This window comes from Salvelinus sp. IW2-2015, linkage group LG15, assembly GCF_002910315.2.
Source record: "Salvelinus sp. IW2-2015 linkage group LG15, ASM291031v2, whole genome shotgun sequence".
Taxonomy (NCBI): Eukaryota; Metazoa; Chordata; class Actinopteri; order Salmoniformes; family Salmonidae; genus Salvelinus; species Salvelinus sp. IW2-2015.
In genome coordinates, this window is record NC_036855.1 from 9258140 (window position 1) to 9275041 (window position 16902).

The 16902-nt window shown below is 41.9% G+C and overlaps 1 protein-coding gene across 2 annotated transcripts in view; it reads left to right on the forward strand.

Annotated features, from left to right (window-relative positions):
• The first annotated feature begins 2967 nt into the window (after positions 1-2967).
• fibcd1a (fibrinogen C domain containing 1a) overlaps positions 2968-16902 on the forward strand; it is a 128905-nt gene continuing 114970 nt past the window's right edge. The window contains exons 1-2 of one of the 2 annotated variants that reach the window (XM_024001087.2): positions 2968-3446; positions 3642-3724. In XM_024001087.2, coding sequence (XP_023856855.1) covers positions 3653-3724 — 72 coding nt within the window. In that variant the 5' untranslated portion in view covers positions 2968-3446; positions 3642-3652. Of the gene's footprint in view, positions 3725-16902 lie in introns of both variants that reach the window. The other variant, XM_070446919.1, reaches the window with a different exon arrangement.

Consider the following 16902-nt stretch of genomic DNA (forward strand, 5'->3'; position numbering starts at 1 on the left):
GAAGAAGAGATATTATATTTATTTACAATAACAAAGTTATCTCCAATACTTTGTTAATACCCTTTGTGCAATGACAGAGGTCAAACGTTTCTGTAAGTCTTCACAAGGTTTTCACACACTGTGCTGGTATTTTGGCCCATTCCTCCATGCAGATCTCCTCTAAGCAGATGATTTTTGGGGCTGTTGCTGGGCAACACGGACTTTAAACTCCCTCCAAAGATTTTCTATGAGTTGAGATCTGGAGACGGCTAGGCCACTCCAGGACCTTGAAATGTTTCTTACGAAGCCACTCCTTCGTTGCCCGGTTGGTGTTTTGGAATCATTGTCATGCTGAAAGACCCAGCCACGTTTCATCTTCAATTCCCTTGCTGATGGAAGGAGGTTTTCACTCAAAATCTCACGATACATGGCCCCATTCATTCTTTCCTTTACACGGATCAGTCGTCCTGGTCCCTTTGCAGAAAAACAGCCCCAAAGCATGATGTTCCACCCCCATTCTTCACAGTAAGGATGTCTTGGATGCAACTCGCATCTCTTTCCTCCAAACACGACGAGTTGAGTTTTTACTAAAAAGTTCTATTTGGTTTCATCTGACCATATGACATTCTCCCAATCTTCTTCTGGATCATCCAAATGCTCTCTAGCAAACTTCAGACGGGCCTGGACATGTACTGGCTTAAGCAGGGGACACGTCTGGCACTGCAGGATTTGAGTCCCTGCGGCGTATGTGTGACTGAGGTAGGCTTGTTACTTTGGTCCCAGCTCTCTGCAGGTCATTCACTAGGTCCCCTGCGTGTGGCGGGATTTTTGCTCACCATTCTTGTGATCATTTGACCCCCCACGGGGTGAGATCTAGCGTGGAGCCCCAGATCGAGGAGATTATCAGTGGTCGCTTGTATGTCTTCCATTTCCTAATAATGTCCCACAGTTGATTTCTTCAAACCAAGCTGCTTACCTATTGCAGATTCAGTCTTCCCAGCCTGGTGCAGGTCTACAATTTGTTTCGGTGTCCTTGACAGCTCTTTGGTCTGGTTCATGAGTGGAGTTGGAGTGTGACTGTTTGAGGTTGTGGACAGGTGTCTTTTATCTGATAACAAGTTCACAGGTCGCCATAATACAGGTAAGGAGTGAGGACAAGAGGACCCTCTTAAAGAAAGAAGTTACAGGTCTGTGAGAGCCAGAAATCTTGCTTGTTTGTAGGTGACCAAATACTTATTTTCCACCAAAATTATTTTTAAGTGGGAGAACTTGCACAATTGGTGGCTGACTAAATACTTTTTTGCCCCACTGTAGTTCTGATGTCTTCACTAGAAAACAGTAAAAATAAAGAAAAACCCTTGAATGAGTAGGTGTGTCCAAACTTTTATAATATAACAATAACATTTGACATAGAAACACCGGAATTTCAGCAGGTTTTGTGAAATAATGTTTATTAATTATGAAATTATGAAAACTATTAATAACATGCCACCCAGGAGGCCTCTAGAGGGCGATTTTGTCATTTGACTGGAGGAAAGGTATGGTCATTTGACTGCAGGAAAGTTATGGTCATTTGACTGCAGGAAAGGTATGGTCATTTGACTGCAGGAAAGGTATGGTCATTTGACTGCAGGAAAGGTATGGACATTTGACTGCAGGAAAGGTATGGACATTTGACTGCAGGAAAGGTATGGTCATTTGACTGCAGGAAAGGTATGGTCATTTGACTGCAGGAAAGGTATGGTCATTTGACTGCAGGAAAGGTATGGTCATTCTTGATGCAGGAAAGTATGGACATTGACTTGTGGAAAGGTATGGACAGATGTGATTATGGTCATTTGACTGCGGAAACGTATGATCGACTCAGAATTATGGTCATTTGACTGCAGGAAAGTATGGTCATTTGACTGCAGGAATATGGCATTCTGCGAAAGGTATGGTCATTTGACTGCAGGAAAAGCGTATGGTCATTTGACTGCAGGAAAGATGTAGTCATTTGACTGCAGGAAAATATGGTCATTGACTGCAGGAAAGGTATGGTCATTTGACTGCAGGAAAGTATGGTCATTTGACTGCAGGAAAGGTATGGTCATTTGACTGCAGGAAAGGTATGTGACACAATTGTATGACTGGAGAAAGGTATGGTCATTTGACTGCAGGAAAGGTATGGACATTTGACTGCAGGAAGGTATACTGGTCATTTGACATGCTTTCAGAAAGCGTATGGTCCCATTTGACTGCAGGAAAGGTATGGTCATCTTGACTGGCGAAAGGTATGGTCATTGACTGCAGGAAAGGTATGGTACAATTTGGACTGCAGGAAAGGTAATGGTCATTTGACTGCAGGAAAGGTATGGTCATTTGACTGCAGGAAAGGTATGGTCATTTGACTGCAGGAAAGGTATGGTCATTTGACTGCAGGAAAGGCAGTTTTCTGGAAATCTGGCTTTTATTCGGGTTTGGCTTACATTTCTGTGATGTGTCGGACCAGGGCTCGGGCTTCAGCTCATAGGCCTTGGGTAATACCGGCTCTATTTTTCAGGCCTGATAAGAACTCTAACACACACACACACCTCCAGCACTCTAAGCAGGCCCTAAGAGGGAATCAGACAATAAATATTATATTTATGAATATTATTCATCATATCAAATAAATATCCAAGAGTAATAGTTTGTCTCTTWTCTATTTTCCTGCCTCCTTGTCTTCTATATTGATGCAAAGACCTTTACTAGTGAACGGCATTTCCAAGTTATCGTCCTCCTTATTCTCCTGTGGAAATGTTGAGATGCAATTAATTACCTGCATCATCTCAGAGGGAGAGGAAACGGTGCATAAAGCCCATGCAGGTAGACTATAGACAGGCATTAATGTAACACACACACACATACACATGCACACATACACATGCACGCATGCACACTCGCGCGCGCTCACACACACACACACACACACACAGCCTCTCTCACAGTTGCGTAGTTAAATAAAGGTTAAATAAAAAATATAAAAAATACACGCATACACGCGCGCGGACTCGCACGGCGAAGGGGAATCACTGAAGCTTGGATTTCACGTCGAGACGCTCTTGCCCAATGCAATATGTTGCTAATCTGACTGCGCGTTGAATCAAATCAGAGAGCCGCTTCATGTTTATCAACGTCAACCAGGGAAACCAGAGGCGGTTTTATCTCTTGCCCGAGCTCTCTCACTTTTTAACAAGGACGTACATAGCCCACGCGTAAAACCTCGACAGGACACGTGTAATTTTGAGTCAGAACGGAGGAAATAGAAGCAGGTTTTCTTCTAGGTTCTGAATAACGCGGGTGAAGTTTTGATTCATTAGAATCTGCAACGCATCGAACGCTTACTGTCAAAGTGCATGTGTGTTTTTTAGTAACAAGAAGGAACGTTATAGCATTTCCTAACTGCGAAAATTCAAAGCAACTATTCTTTGCAAGGGGTTCTACAAGTATGTATGATATCAACATGTTTGTACTACTAGATTCCCATCTGGACCTCCTTTAGAATTGTAGAGATCTGTGCAGTGATTGAAGTAGTTTTTATGTGTAAACCTTTTCCCCTTCTTATTGGAATAGTTCAAACAACATAGACCCTCTGGTTGACACTTTCCCTTTACCAATGATGTCAAATCTCGGATTTTAAGAATTTCAGAGAATGGTAAATGATCGATGGAAAATCATGAACAGTGTTTCAGAACTCGAAGATGGACATCAGCATAAATCTCAGGTAGGCATTGCATGCTGCAAGTATTCATTCATTGCTCTGCTCAAAAACAAAAACAAAAAAACAGGTGAAAAGCCTGCAGGTACCAGAAAGTATTTAATAAAATAGCATTMATATTATAGTGGCTCATAGTATTGCATAACTATTGCACATAGTTACACATAGAAAACGAATGACCATTTATTTCGTGGGAACTAAATGTGCCTTTTTAGGGAAAGCCATAGCCTACCTATCACATACGGTATATCTAATGGTCCGACTTTAAAGTTATGGTAATATGATGTGAATTGAGTGTTAAATTCCAATAATATATGATTTGCTGGTAGATCCATAATAGTGTAGGCCTATTTATTTAATTGCCTACATTCATTYATTGTAGTCTATTCATCAATTGTTATTGGAGCGCTTGAATTGATGATGATTTCTAATTGACAAATGGCAAGATGTCCAAATGATCCATGGAGAAACAGAAATTGAAGCCCTCTCTACCATTGGGCTTTTTTCCCCCCTTAGCTTGTCATATTTAGAAATTAAAATATGTTGACCATTCATTGTCGGTCCACTTACTCTACGATTTGTGCATCTATTGTAACATGAGCCAGCTGCAAATCTGCATATTTTTATATTTTTATAAATGCCTGTGTGATGTGATCCTCATTGAACAGTTCCTTATGTCACCTATTAGCTGTWTACYCGGTACTGGTACTGTATATAGCCAAGTTACCGTTACTCATTGTGGATCTATTCCTCGTGTTATTATTTTTCTAGTTTTCTATTATTTATCATTTTATCTATCTGCATTGTTGGGAAGTAAGCATTTCACTGTAAGTCTACACCTGACGTTTACGAATCATGTGACAAATACAWTTGTATTTAAATTGATTTATAAAAGTCACTGTGAATGAGTGAAAGCACTTCTTTCTGTTAGTTAACCATCTCAGTGGAGTATTTGGCATTGTGGAATGGCGTGCATAGGTTGGGCTAGGGTTGTCAAGTAGTATTATTTAAATGTAGTTTAKTGTCTGAGATGATACATGTTGGCATGATACTCTCTTCTCTTCTGGCAGTACAAATAGAGCCCATAATTATGTTATAATTAAGCCTAATTATAATTACGCAATAAGGCACGGGGTGTTGTATATGGCCAATATACCAYGGCTAAGGGCTGTTATTAAGCACAACSYAACGCGGAGTGCCTGAATACGGCCCTTAGCTGTGGTATATTGGCCATATACCACTAACCCCCGAGGTGCCTAATTGCTATTATAAACTATTATTGCTATTATAAGCTATTATTAACTGGTTACCAGTAATTAGAGCAGTTAAAATACATGTTTTGTCATATTCATGGTATATAGTCTGATATGTCAGCCAATCAGCATTCAGGGTTTGAACCACCCAGTTTATAACTATGTTTATTATCACTGTGTGGTTGACTGCTACAAGGCTTTATGTAAAACTGAAATCGTTGTAAAGAATGCTCGTCTACAACTGACTGGAAACTCTGGCTTTTGTTGAGACAAAGGAGATAAGATTACCGGTYTGTCTTATAGAGTCTGCCTCCATTCCTCACTGTTTGCTGTGACCAAGTGTTGTAAGCCTATCTACAATATGAGCATTTCTGGAATGCTGCAGCAGTTGGCACATATTGTTAGCCAGCAATTTATTTATTTTGTGGACAGATCTTCTTCAACACCTTTACAGTATATTCTGTGAGTGATACAGAAAATGAATCAGTAAAGTTAATGACCATGCATTTAGGGCATGCTGAGTTGATGGGGAAGGTTAGTGAAGCTTTTGGACTTATGGCTGTGGATAGTTCCACATGGACTGTCTGTACATTGGACCAGTGATGTAGTGATAAAACAAAATAGATGGGTAAACTCTTATTGCCGGTCGCAGTGAAAAAAGTAACACTCCCTACACTTTCCGCAAAAGTTGGTAAACTGTCAAGCAAAAATAATTGTGGGTAAACTGTGTTTACTTGCATTTACCCTCCATTACATCACTGCGTTGKACTAAATTAAGTATAGCAGTCGAGAGGCAGACATGAGAGTAGATTCTTGGATGGAAGTTATCAGCCTTATGAGGCCCAGTAAGATTGAATTTAACACCATAAGTGGCCTTGATGGTACGGTAACACACTGACCGCAGACCAGGGAGCACGGACTCACACAGACAGACAGACGGACAGACAGACACTCCACACACACACATACACCTGATAACTGTCTGTCCTTCCTTTGGCGTAATGAGAGAAGAAAGGGAATCAATCCATCCATCTCTCTCGCTCTCTCTCGCTCTCTCTCTCTCTGAGTGCAGTAGTTAGGCCTATAATAAGTACTCCACATGAATTAGTACTGTATTATATGCTGTAGTTTCACAGGTAGCCTACATATTGTTCTCATGTGCTCTCTGTCACATGTCAGTCAATCCTAGCTATTGTCTCCTTTCCTAGTTTGATATGTCTTAAAGGTATACTCAGCCATATAACATCATCATACACACAACAGGGTGGTTTCCTGCWTACAGACATCAACAACAACAGACTTCAAATCTACCAAGACAGCATTTGCTCTTCCAATTTGCTCCCTCCCTTGGGGCATGCCCACTTTGGGGAGAACGAACAGCGGCTGTAAGCAGGAAGTTGCCCGGTTGTTTATAATGTCATATTACTGAGTCTACCTTGACCAATATATTATGTTTCATGACAGCAGCCATTTGACCTGTATTGAATTTGTTCATCATCACATGACCTTCTGCTAAGAAAATGTATAACAGTGTTTCAGAATTTAGAATTTTATATGTAGCATTTAGCCTGTGGTTTTTAATGACACGATAATGACATGAGTGAACACAGCAAACTTCAGTGAGCAGCACAATGTTGACGAAGTTTGATATCTGCAGAAAACATAATTACACCCCCCTAAAAAATGTCGAATAATAATAATAATTGCACTTCAATGAAGTCAGACAGCTCAAGGTTAATGAGTAGTAACAGTACCTGGAAATGGGAACTTTTATTTCCACCTTAAAGGGATGTTTTTATTTCTCTGCTTCAATAAGAACGCCACAGGGTTACTTTTACACCAAACTAATGTAACTTGATGGCAGATGACGATGACGATGGCTTCGGCGTGTGTGTGCGCGCACTCGTGTGTATGTGTTTCAGCTGGGGACTGGACTGTGAAAGCAGACGCTGAGGAAGTCTGCTTACAGGGAAACATGAAGCGGAGATATTAATAGGGCCCCCTCCTCTCCTAATGTCTCTTAGACAGTTATCTCTGGGAGATGGCTCATTAGAGCATCCTGTCCTGCCACTGGCCCATCCACTGACTAGCCCACAATCTGCCAGCTCCCATTTGCTGCACGGTCGGACCTATTAAGATGTCCCAGTACGCCCACGTTACTGTCGTCAGTCTGCACATGACATTATGGAAATGCTGGGTTGTTGTGTTTGCGTCTGTTGCATTAGCTTCTAATTGTATAAGCCAATTGATCCAAGATGTGGATATAGGATCAATTGATTAGATGTGGATATAGGATCAGTCATTCACCATTTACCATGAGGAATCCATTTTTAGAGTAAATTGTCACTAGAATATACATCTACAGGCTCAGGCCTCCTTGACTAAATTGGTACAAGTTATGGGGTTATTTTCTAGAGCAGTGAAAAGCAATTTAACATTTAGTCGTCGAAGCGGCAGACAATCGCATCTTCAACCAATGAAAGCGAAAAATACTCAGGCTAAAATGTCAAGAGGGTTATAATTTGAGCTACCTCTACTGCCAATGCACACATTTTCCACCCTTTTCTCTCTTCTTCCCTCATTCTGATGTCCAACCATTCTTTGTTCAATGTGTTTTTGTTTTTTTCATATTCAATTTGACCTTTTTTTATATACTGCTTTAGTAACAACCTGCTGTTTCTACCAAGCCTAAGGGAACCCTGAGGGCTCTTAAAGCGCTGTTATCACAGACGCCAGGGATCACCCTGGTGTGAAGCCACCCAGAGGAGGTGCAAATGGCTTTGACCTACTCCACTAGCCGGTCAGCAATCAGTGAAAGGAGCATCAACACATACACACACGCACACAGACACATGCACACACACACACAAACAAGCTGTTAAAATGAAGAAATTACGGTGTAGTAGAGAAACATTAATTCTGTTGATGACTTTTGAGTGGACTTGGCATCTGTCCTATCAGATCATAGACTGATAGACTGCCAAGCCCCATAATCTATTATGGACAATCGAATCAGGCTTTACAGTACATTCTAAAACTCTTACTAGCCATGTCAGTCTGTCAGACCGGCTTCAAGTCATCACAGTTTCAATGTGCCAACCTGACATCTAAGCAGAGCAGAGATTTTTGGCTTCAATATACGTTGATTAAAGATGATGAATATGATAGAGAAATCACTTGTTGTTGCCTCTAACACCAAAGATACAGTACATTCCAACAGACTGTAGTCGATAATGTGTATCTGAAAACTCCAAATATTTATTTCCAGCAGTCTCTGGATTCTAGACTTCACTCCTCTGCATTGGTATGGCCGACATCATATACATTTCTAAACAACACATTGCTATGCAATGTCTCTGTGATGCCCGGCTAATGCATTCTGCTCTGATTAATGCCGACCTATAAACATGCTGTGAGCCACTAACTGAAAAGAATGGATTACTGTGATTACCTCCAGTGGCTGAAACTGCCTTCCTTTCCTCCCTTCCAATGATAAAATGTTTCCATTTGCTTTCTACTTAAATGAGCGCTTACTGTTCATTTATCTTTGTAGTTGCAGGCAGGGCTGGGTCAAGGCGAGGGATAAGAAGATATATATGTTCTACCGAGTGATTGGTATTCATTTGATCTTACGGCACCATGGCTCCTAATGAATAGTCCTCTCCTGTCTGCTCTCCACCACTGATTTCAATGTGACCTTTGAACTAGAGTATAACTATTACAAACTCTATTACCTCCTGCCGATGTATTAATGAATATTCTATTTTAACGGAAAGACCTAATGCTGCATTTAGATGAGGGACGCAAAAACCGCCATACCAATCGGCATAGCGGGACAAGAAAGCAAGAAAGACGGTGATGACAAAAGCAAGCCAGCATGACGGGATGTGTTCCTATGGTGATTTCAGGAAACAAACCGTGCAAATCAACATCCGGTAGAAAACAACACTACAGCAGATGACAAAAGTTGAAATATTTGAACTCTGGCGGCAAGTCCCGTCTACCGTAGTGGCTGAAGGCATTCACTGCCWGACTCAACGGTATTTACCATCGTTCTCTCATTGAAAACAATGACATCATGTTTGGCATCTAGTGTCTGCCTCGTGCCATCTAACCGCAGCATAATTCTATATTACAGTAGGAGGTTATGTGTTTAGCATGTTGTAGACAGTGAAATGTAATGAACAACGGTTTAGACCATTCATCCATCTAAAACTCCAAGGATTTAGAACAAAATTCTCCCCCAAGCCACCCAGTATGTGAAAGAAACCGATTAATAGCAACTTTCATTCTGCTTAATGTAATAACTTTGAAAAGCGCACAGCCACCCCCCACTCAGTGACTATTATTAGTGTTTCACTCCTTCATGCACGCCAGTGTACAATTCTCTACATCCTCTTGTTATCTTCAACACCGTGGAGGCTGTGAAAGTATACCTGCTGCCACAACACTCCTGAGTAACAGCCGGGGTGGATGTAGCTCATCACAAAGCAGTTGAAGTGGGAGGGAGGGTGTTTGATGTCAGACTTGTACCTCGGATGCGTTGGARTGTGGTAGTACAAGGCAGGGTTGAGCAGCAAACCTTCCCCTATAAGAGCTCTCTAAAGCGCAGGGAGGATATGTTGAGTATCAGACCTGTGGAAGTGGTCTCGGGAGCCCGGCTCCAGCCTGCAAGACAAATCGCTTTCTCCACACTTGGCTGCCTGTCCTTGGAGTCCTCTGACAGAGGAACCTGCCTGCACACTGGGGGCTACTGGAGCTGGAGACCCGGTCTGTCTGAACAGGAACTGTCTTTAGGCTACAAGCAGAGGAGGGCAAAGGAACAGAGGCAAAAACATAACTACATTGCAGAGTAGGAACACCTACATTTAGGCACATTGCACACATACACACCAGTGTGTCCTGTAAATGCATATAGGGGAAACACTGCACACACACACACACACACACACACACACACAAAACACACACACACACACACACACACACACACACACACACACACACACACACACACACACACACACACACACACACACACACACACACACACACACACACACACACACACACACACACACACACACACACACACACACACACACACACACACACACACACACACACACACACACACAGACTTGTATACAAAGTACCGATACAGTCCTATTTCTGCAGGTGTTTACCTGGTATTCATTGAAGGGCTAATCCATCCCCAGAAATAAAAATCATGAAACTCCTGTCAATTTGGTGAGAGACTATTTTTTATCAGTGGGTAAAATATAAATGTTCCCCATGATTTAACTTCTAAGTGGTCCGTCTGTGAAATCACGAAACCGTGTAGGAGTTCCAACTAGGAACGCATCATAGCTACATGGTTCTCGTCACTGGAGATAGGGGTAACACACCATCACATTTCATAACGCTTAAAAACATGACCTGCACTCCAGATCGCCAAATCAGCCCATAGATAGTATGGGCATACTTGTCTAGAACACATCCATCCCTTTATATCATCATTTAAAAATATATATGTTATTTCACCTTTATTTAACCAGGTAGGCCAGTTGAGAATAAGTTCTCATTTACAACTGCGACCTGGCCAAGATAAAGCAAATCAGTGCGACACAAACAACAACACAGAGTTACACATGGAATAAACAAACATACAGTCAATAACACAATAGAAAAGTCTATATACAGTGTGTGTAACCGATGTGAAATGGCTAGCTAGTTGGCGGTGGTACGCGCTAATAGCGTTTCAGTCGGTGACGTCACTCGCTCTGAGACCTGAAGTAGTTGTTCCCCTTGCTCTACAAGGGCCTTGGCTTTTGTGGCGCGATGGGTAACGATGCTTCGTGGGTGACTGTTGTCTGTGTGCAGAGGGTCCCTGGTTCGAGCCCAGGTAGGTGCGAGGAGAGGGACGGAAGCTATACTGTTGCATGTGCAAATGAAATAAGATAAGGGAGGTAAGGCAATAAATAGGCCATAGTGGTGAAATAATTACAATTTAGCAATTTAACACTGGAGTGATAGATGTGCTAGATGTACCTTGCAAAGACTTATAGATGACCTGGAGCCAGTGGGCGACGAATATGAAGTGAGGGCCAGCCAACGAGAGCATACAGGTCGCAGTGGTGGCTTTGGTGACAAAACGGATGGCACTGTGATAGACTGCATCCAATTTGCTGAGTAGAGTGTTGGGAGGCTATTTTGTAAATTACATCGCCGAAGTCAAGGATCGGTAGGATGGTCAGTTTTACAAGGGTATGTTTGGCAACATGAGTGAAGGATGTTTGTTGTGAAATAGGAAGTCGATTATATATTTATTTTTGGATTGTAGATGCTTAATGTGAGTCTGGAAGGGGAGTTTACAATCTAACCAGACACCTAGGTATTTGTAGTTGTCCACATATTTTAGGTCAGAATCGTCCAGAGTAGTGATGCTGGACGGGCGGGCAGGTGCGGGCAGCGATCGGTTGAAGAGCATGCATTTAGTTTTACTGGCATTGAAGCTCATCTGGAGTTTAGTTAACCTGAAGAAGGGCCAGAAGTATACAGAATGGTGTCGTCTGCGTGGCGTCTGCGTGCGTCATGACAAAGTATATATTTTGCTTAGATGTGCTCAATCTAAACAGTGTACAAAATTATTAAACTCAGTTACCCTTCAAGTACCAACTCGCAATGCACCCTGTGTGTCTGTGGGAAACATGGGAATGGGCTGTTGTTGCCATAACAACGTACTCCGCACTCATCCTGGTCAGAGAGGAACTGCAAGTTGAACTCAGTGAGATAGACACCTAAATTGATAGTGAAGTTTGTTTAGGCGATTTTACAGCTAGCTAAGTACTTCACATGCTGATATTGACTTTGGTATTATTGTGTGTAGCTACGTTTGCTAGCTAGCCAGCCAGCCAAGAAAAGGAGCATTGCATTTTTGGTTTTGGAGTCGACTTCGACAGATTTTCACAACCATTTGCACATGTTGCTACCACAAATAAACAAAACCATAATTCTTAAGTATGTTTATCATTTTGCATTTTCTGTTAATACTACTTTAAAAAATAGCACAATGTAAAGTAAAGTGTAACGAATGCTTCCAGCTGTTGGGATCTAAAGATTTTAGCAGTTGCGGTCTCTGGTTAAAATGAGATATGTCTGTTTTTCTGCATCAGATGGGTGAGGGGTGTGTACTATATTGTCCTTTTGGACTATCACAAAAATATTTTTTTCCCATTGTAAAAATGCAGTATGTCCTTAAAGAACAGAGTCATCCTGTTTATACCAGAATGTTCTGCTAAATTGATGAACAGAACAGTGAGTGGTTGCAGAGTAGTGGAATTTAGAGCCCGACCATTTTTGGGGGCCGATATTACTGTTTTACGCTGGGGAAATGAAAAGGTGTAATTTTTCCACACTGAATTCTCAAAAATTGCCATCAAAAACAGCAATTGTTCAAAAAATATGCTTCAATTGATTTCTTATATTGTGAAATTAATGACACATCATGAGGATGGCCACAAGTTTTTCGATAAGCATGAGATTCCCTTTTTTCATCCTAATGACTGAATAAAGGTTATCGGTGGAATTATTGTCCGATACCGATGTAGCGTTAAAAGGCCAATATCGTCCGATAATATTGTGAAATTATATATCGGTCAGGCTCTAGTGGAATTGCACTTTTGTTAAAATAAAATAAGTTATTCCCATAGTGGCTCATATTCTTCCTTTAATGAGGTGAACATTTTGAGGTACCCTCTTCATATTTGCATTTGAATGGCGATGCATCATACTTACTGCTTACTGTATATTACCCCCTAGTTCCTCTACTCACCTGATAAATATTCATCCAGCAATCCATTCCTTTAACATTATACAATAGCAGTACAGTTTAGCTTAACCACAATTGGAATCAAGCTCTTTCCTAATAATTGCTGATATACAGCCATTTCCGTTGCACTCACTATCAGTTTCTCGATTAGACACAATCTCCCTACCACTATCACTTGGATGTATCGCTCAGTATTGTCCTAAATAAGCTCTCGCTGTGGTGTGATGACAAGGTGCAAATATCAGTGATGAAATCCAATGAATGCTGAAACAGAACAGCGGTGTGGCTTGTGTGTTTTCCCCTCTTTGCTAGAGGATCAGACTAACACACACACAAGAGGGAGTCTTAATCACCCAGCTGCGGAGGAATACGTTGACTACTGAGCCCGGAGCACAAAGARTCCCCTCTGGCCATTTCATCAGCTGTGCTAGACCGTTTAAAAAGACAAAGGAGACCATGTCACAGCCCCACGACATATTGGGTATTTTTGTACGATATCTTCATTAGGTTTGAGAGTTTGTTGGTTACTGGTGAAACTAGTCAACATGAGAATGAAGAAAGCTTGGTAGCCAGCTATCAATATACAGTGCAGATGTAGGATCTTAATTTGATCACCCTGTTGCTTGAGAACTTTCCTGCAATGCAGGATATTTCAAATTGTAGTGTATTGAGGTTTAAAAAGGCTTCTGAAGTTACGAAAAATGTATCAACCCATACAAAAATGTCCATTAATTATAGTTAACATTTACTATTGCTGCAGGATTCATTTTTCTGCTGTAGCAAACTGGCTCAAATTACAATCCTACATCAGTATAGCCCAGCTTTTCACTTTATCTCTGCAGCTTTGTCACTTCGAAGTAAACCCAGTAGGAAATATGCCTAAAGCCATTTTAAAGATCAAGGGTAAGCCTCAGCATCTGGTCTCCTTATATTACAGACCTATTTGTAGGGATTGGTGCTCTTCCAAAGAATTATATGTTAGGATACAGTATGAGACATCCTCCTCTTGATTCGGGCAAACTCTGATAGCTTTCTGGGATTATTCTCCCATGGCTCTGGTGTCCAAAGATCAAACTGTTTTCTTAATTTTTCCCCCGTGTCCTGCAGCCCTCCCCTACTATGAAAGTTTTATATTGACTTAATAAGTCTGGCTTAGGGGTTCGGATGACCATGCGCTAAATGGGCCCTCAGCAGTGTACTCTGGCAGGCAAAGCAACCAGAATAGACCATTCCGGGGGCAATATTTACCATTTGTTAGATGTTAAACAGACAAACATGAACTGTGCCGTCGAGTGAACCGTTCACTGTGTATGCATGGATGAGAATCATAGCATGTCAGTGCCAGCACGGTCACAGGGAGGCAACCAGCTCCCTCTTGAGTATGCTTGAGGATGTTCAGTGTTTGTCTTGAAGGTGAGCTAATTCACCCCTCTTATCTCTGGCACTTTCTGCCAGCTGCTGTTTCCAGATAGATTACTGTCAGATTGAGTCCACTGTATGTGTGGTAAGAACATTAGAACGGCTCACCAAGACTGACAGGAAGTGTGCTTTAACATGAATTACCGTCCCAAACAGAACACAGGATATCAAAATCTGAGGCAAAAACAACAACATATGTTTGGCTGCTGTCCTGGTTGCTTTTTTACACCCTACTGTACACAGGTAGTGGTACACATTCTGTGACATTGACTGTGTCTGCATCTGCCCAAAGACTGATCTAGACCCCATGGTCTTTCCCCATTCCCAAGTGGAAGACAAACCACCCTCGACATCTGCACTGACATTCTAGAACAMTGAGAGCAGTCAAACCTCATGACAGCAGGTCAGTTAAGGGTTGTAACTGTTTCAGGAGAGGCAGTTACATTTCCTGTATGATTTTTTWATATTTGGTAAATGCTTCCCATAAAAAATTATAATAAATGCAGCTCTTCTGGTAATTTTATTTGTATTTATTAGAGATTCCCATTAGCTGCTGCCAAGGCAGGGGTCCAAACACATTAAGGCACTTACATCTCACATAAATCAAAGATAAACAGTACATCATATATCATTATTACACCACTACATACAGTGCACTCGGACAGTATTCAGACCCCTTGACTTTTTCCACATTACAGCCTTATTTTAAAATGTATTAAATCGTTTTTTCCCCCTCATCAATCTACACACAATACCCCATAATGACAAAGCAAAAACGTTTTCTTTAAAAAAAAAATGCAAATACAGTATATATATAAAAAAAACTGAACTATCACATTTACATAAGTATTCAGACCCTTTACTTAGTACTTTGGTGAAGCACCTTTGGCAGCGATTACAGCGTCTTCTTGGGTATGACGCTACAAGCTTGGCACACCTGTATTTGGGGAGTTTCTCCCATTCTTCTCTGCAGATCCTCTCAACCTCTGTCAGGTTGGATGCGGAGCGTCGCTGCACAGCTATTTTCAAGTTTCTCCARAGATGTTCGATCGGTTTCAAGTCCGGGCTCTGGCTGGGCCACTCAAGGACATTCAGAGACTTGTCCCGAAGCCACTCCTGCTTTGCCTTGGCTGTKTGYTTAGGGTCATTKTCCTGTTAGAAGATTAACCTTTACCCCAGTCTGAGGTCCTGAGCGCTCTGGAGCAGGTTTTCATCAAGGATCTCTCTGTACTTGTCTTCACTGTAGGGATGGTGCCAGGTTTCCTCCAGACGTGACGCTTGGCATTCAGGCCAAAGAGTTCAATCTTGGTTTCATCAGACCAGAGAATCTACCATAAAGGCCTGATTGGTGGAGTGCTGCAGAGATGGTTCTCCTTCTGGAAGGTTCTCCCATCTCCATAGAGGAGCTCTGGAGCTCTGTCAGAGTGACTATTGGGTTCTTGGTCACCTCCCTGACCAAGACCCTTCTCAGGGGGGTCTTCTCAGGGGGGTTCTTCTCAGTTTGGCCCGGCGGCCAGCTCTATGAAGAGTCTTGGTGCTCCCAAACTTCTTCCATTTAAGAATGATGGAGGCCAATGTGTTCTTGGGGACCTTCAATGCTGCAGACATTTTTTGGTACCRTTCCCCAGATCTGTGCCTCGACACAATCCTGTCTCGGAGCTCTACGGACATATCCTCTGACCTCATGGCTTGGTTTTTGCTCTGACATGCACTGTCAACTGGGGGGCCTTATATAGACAGGTGTGTGCCTTTCCAAGTCATTTTYCAATCAATACATTTTACCACAGGTGAACTCCAATCAAGTTGTAGAAACATCTCAAGGATGATCAATGGAAACAGGATGWACCTGAGTGTCATGTGTGCTCCCTCTCCGGCCTCTAGGTCACCAGGCTGCTCGTTATGGCTTACATCTGTCATCATTGTTACGCGCACCTGCGCGTCATCAGACTCACCTGGACTCCATCACTTCCCTGATTACCTTCCCTACATGTGTCACTCCCTTTGTTTCCTTCCCCAGGTGTCATTGTTTCTGTTTCCGTGTCATGTCTGTGCGTTGTTCGTGTTTCTTATTTTGTATTATGGTGTGTTTATTTATTAAAACACTCGCTCCCTGAACTTGCTTCCCGACTCTCAGCRCACATCATTACACTGAGCTCAATTTGGAGTCTCRAAGCAAAGGGTCTGAATACTTATGTAAGGAAGGTATTTCAGTTTTTTTTAKACAGTTGCAGAAATTTCTAAASCTGTGTAACGCTCGTCGTGGTTGGAAGAAGAGGAGGACCAATGCGCAGCGTGGTAAGTGTCCATAATGATATATTTAATAAATCAAAAACGAACACTGAACGAAAATAACAAAAGTACAAACAACCCGAAACAGTCCCGTATGGTGAAAACACTAACACAGGATACAACCACCCACAAAACACAAAGGAAAACAGGCTACCTAAATATGGCTCCCAATCAGAGACAACGACTGACACCTGCCTCTGATTGTGAACCATACTAGGCCAAACACAGAAATAGACAACCTAGACAAAACAACATAGAATGCCCACCCACATCACACCCTGACCAAACAAAACATAGAAACATACAAAGCAATCTATGGTCAGGGCGTGACAACCTGTTTTTCGCTGTGTTATTATGGGTTATTGTGTGTAGATTGATGAGGAAAAAAACAT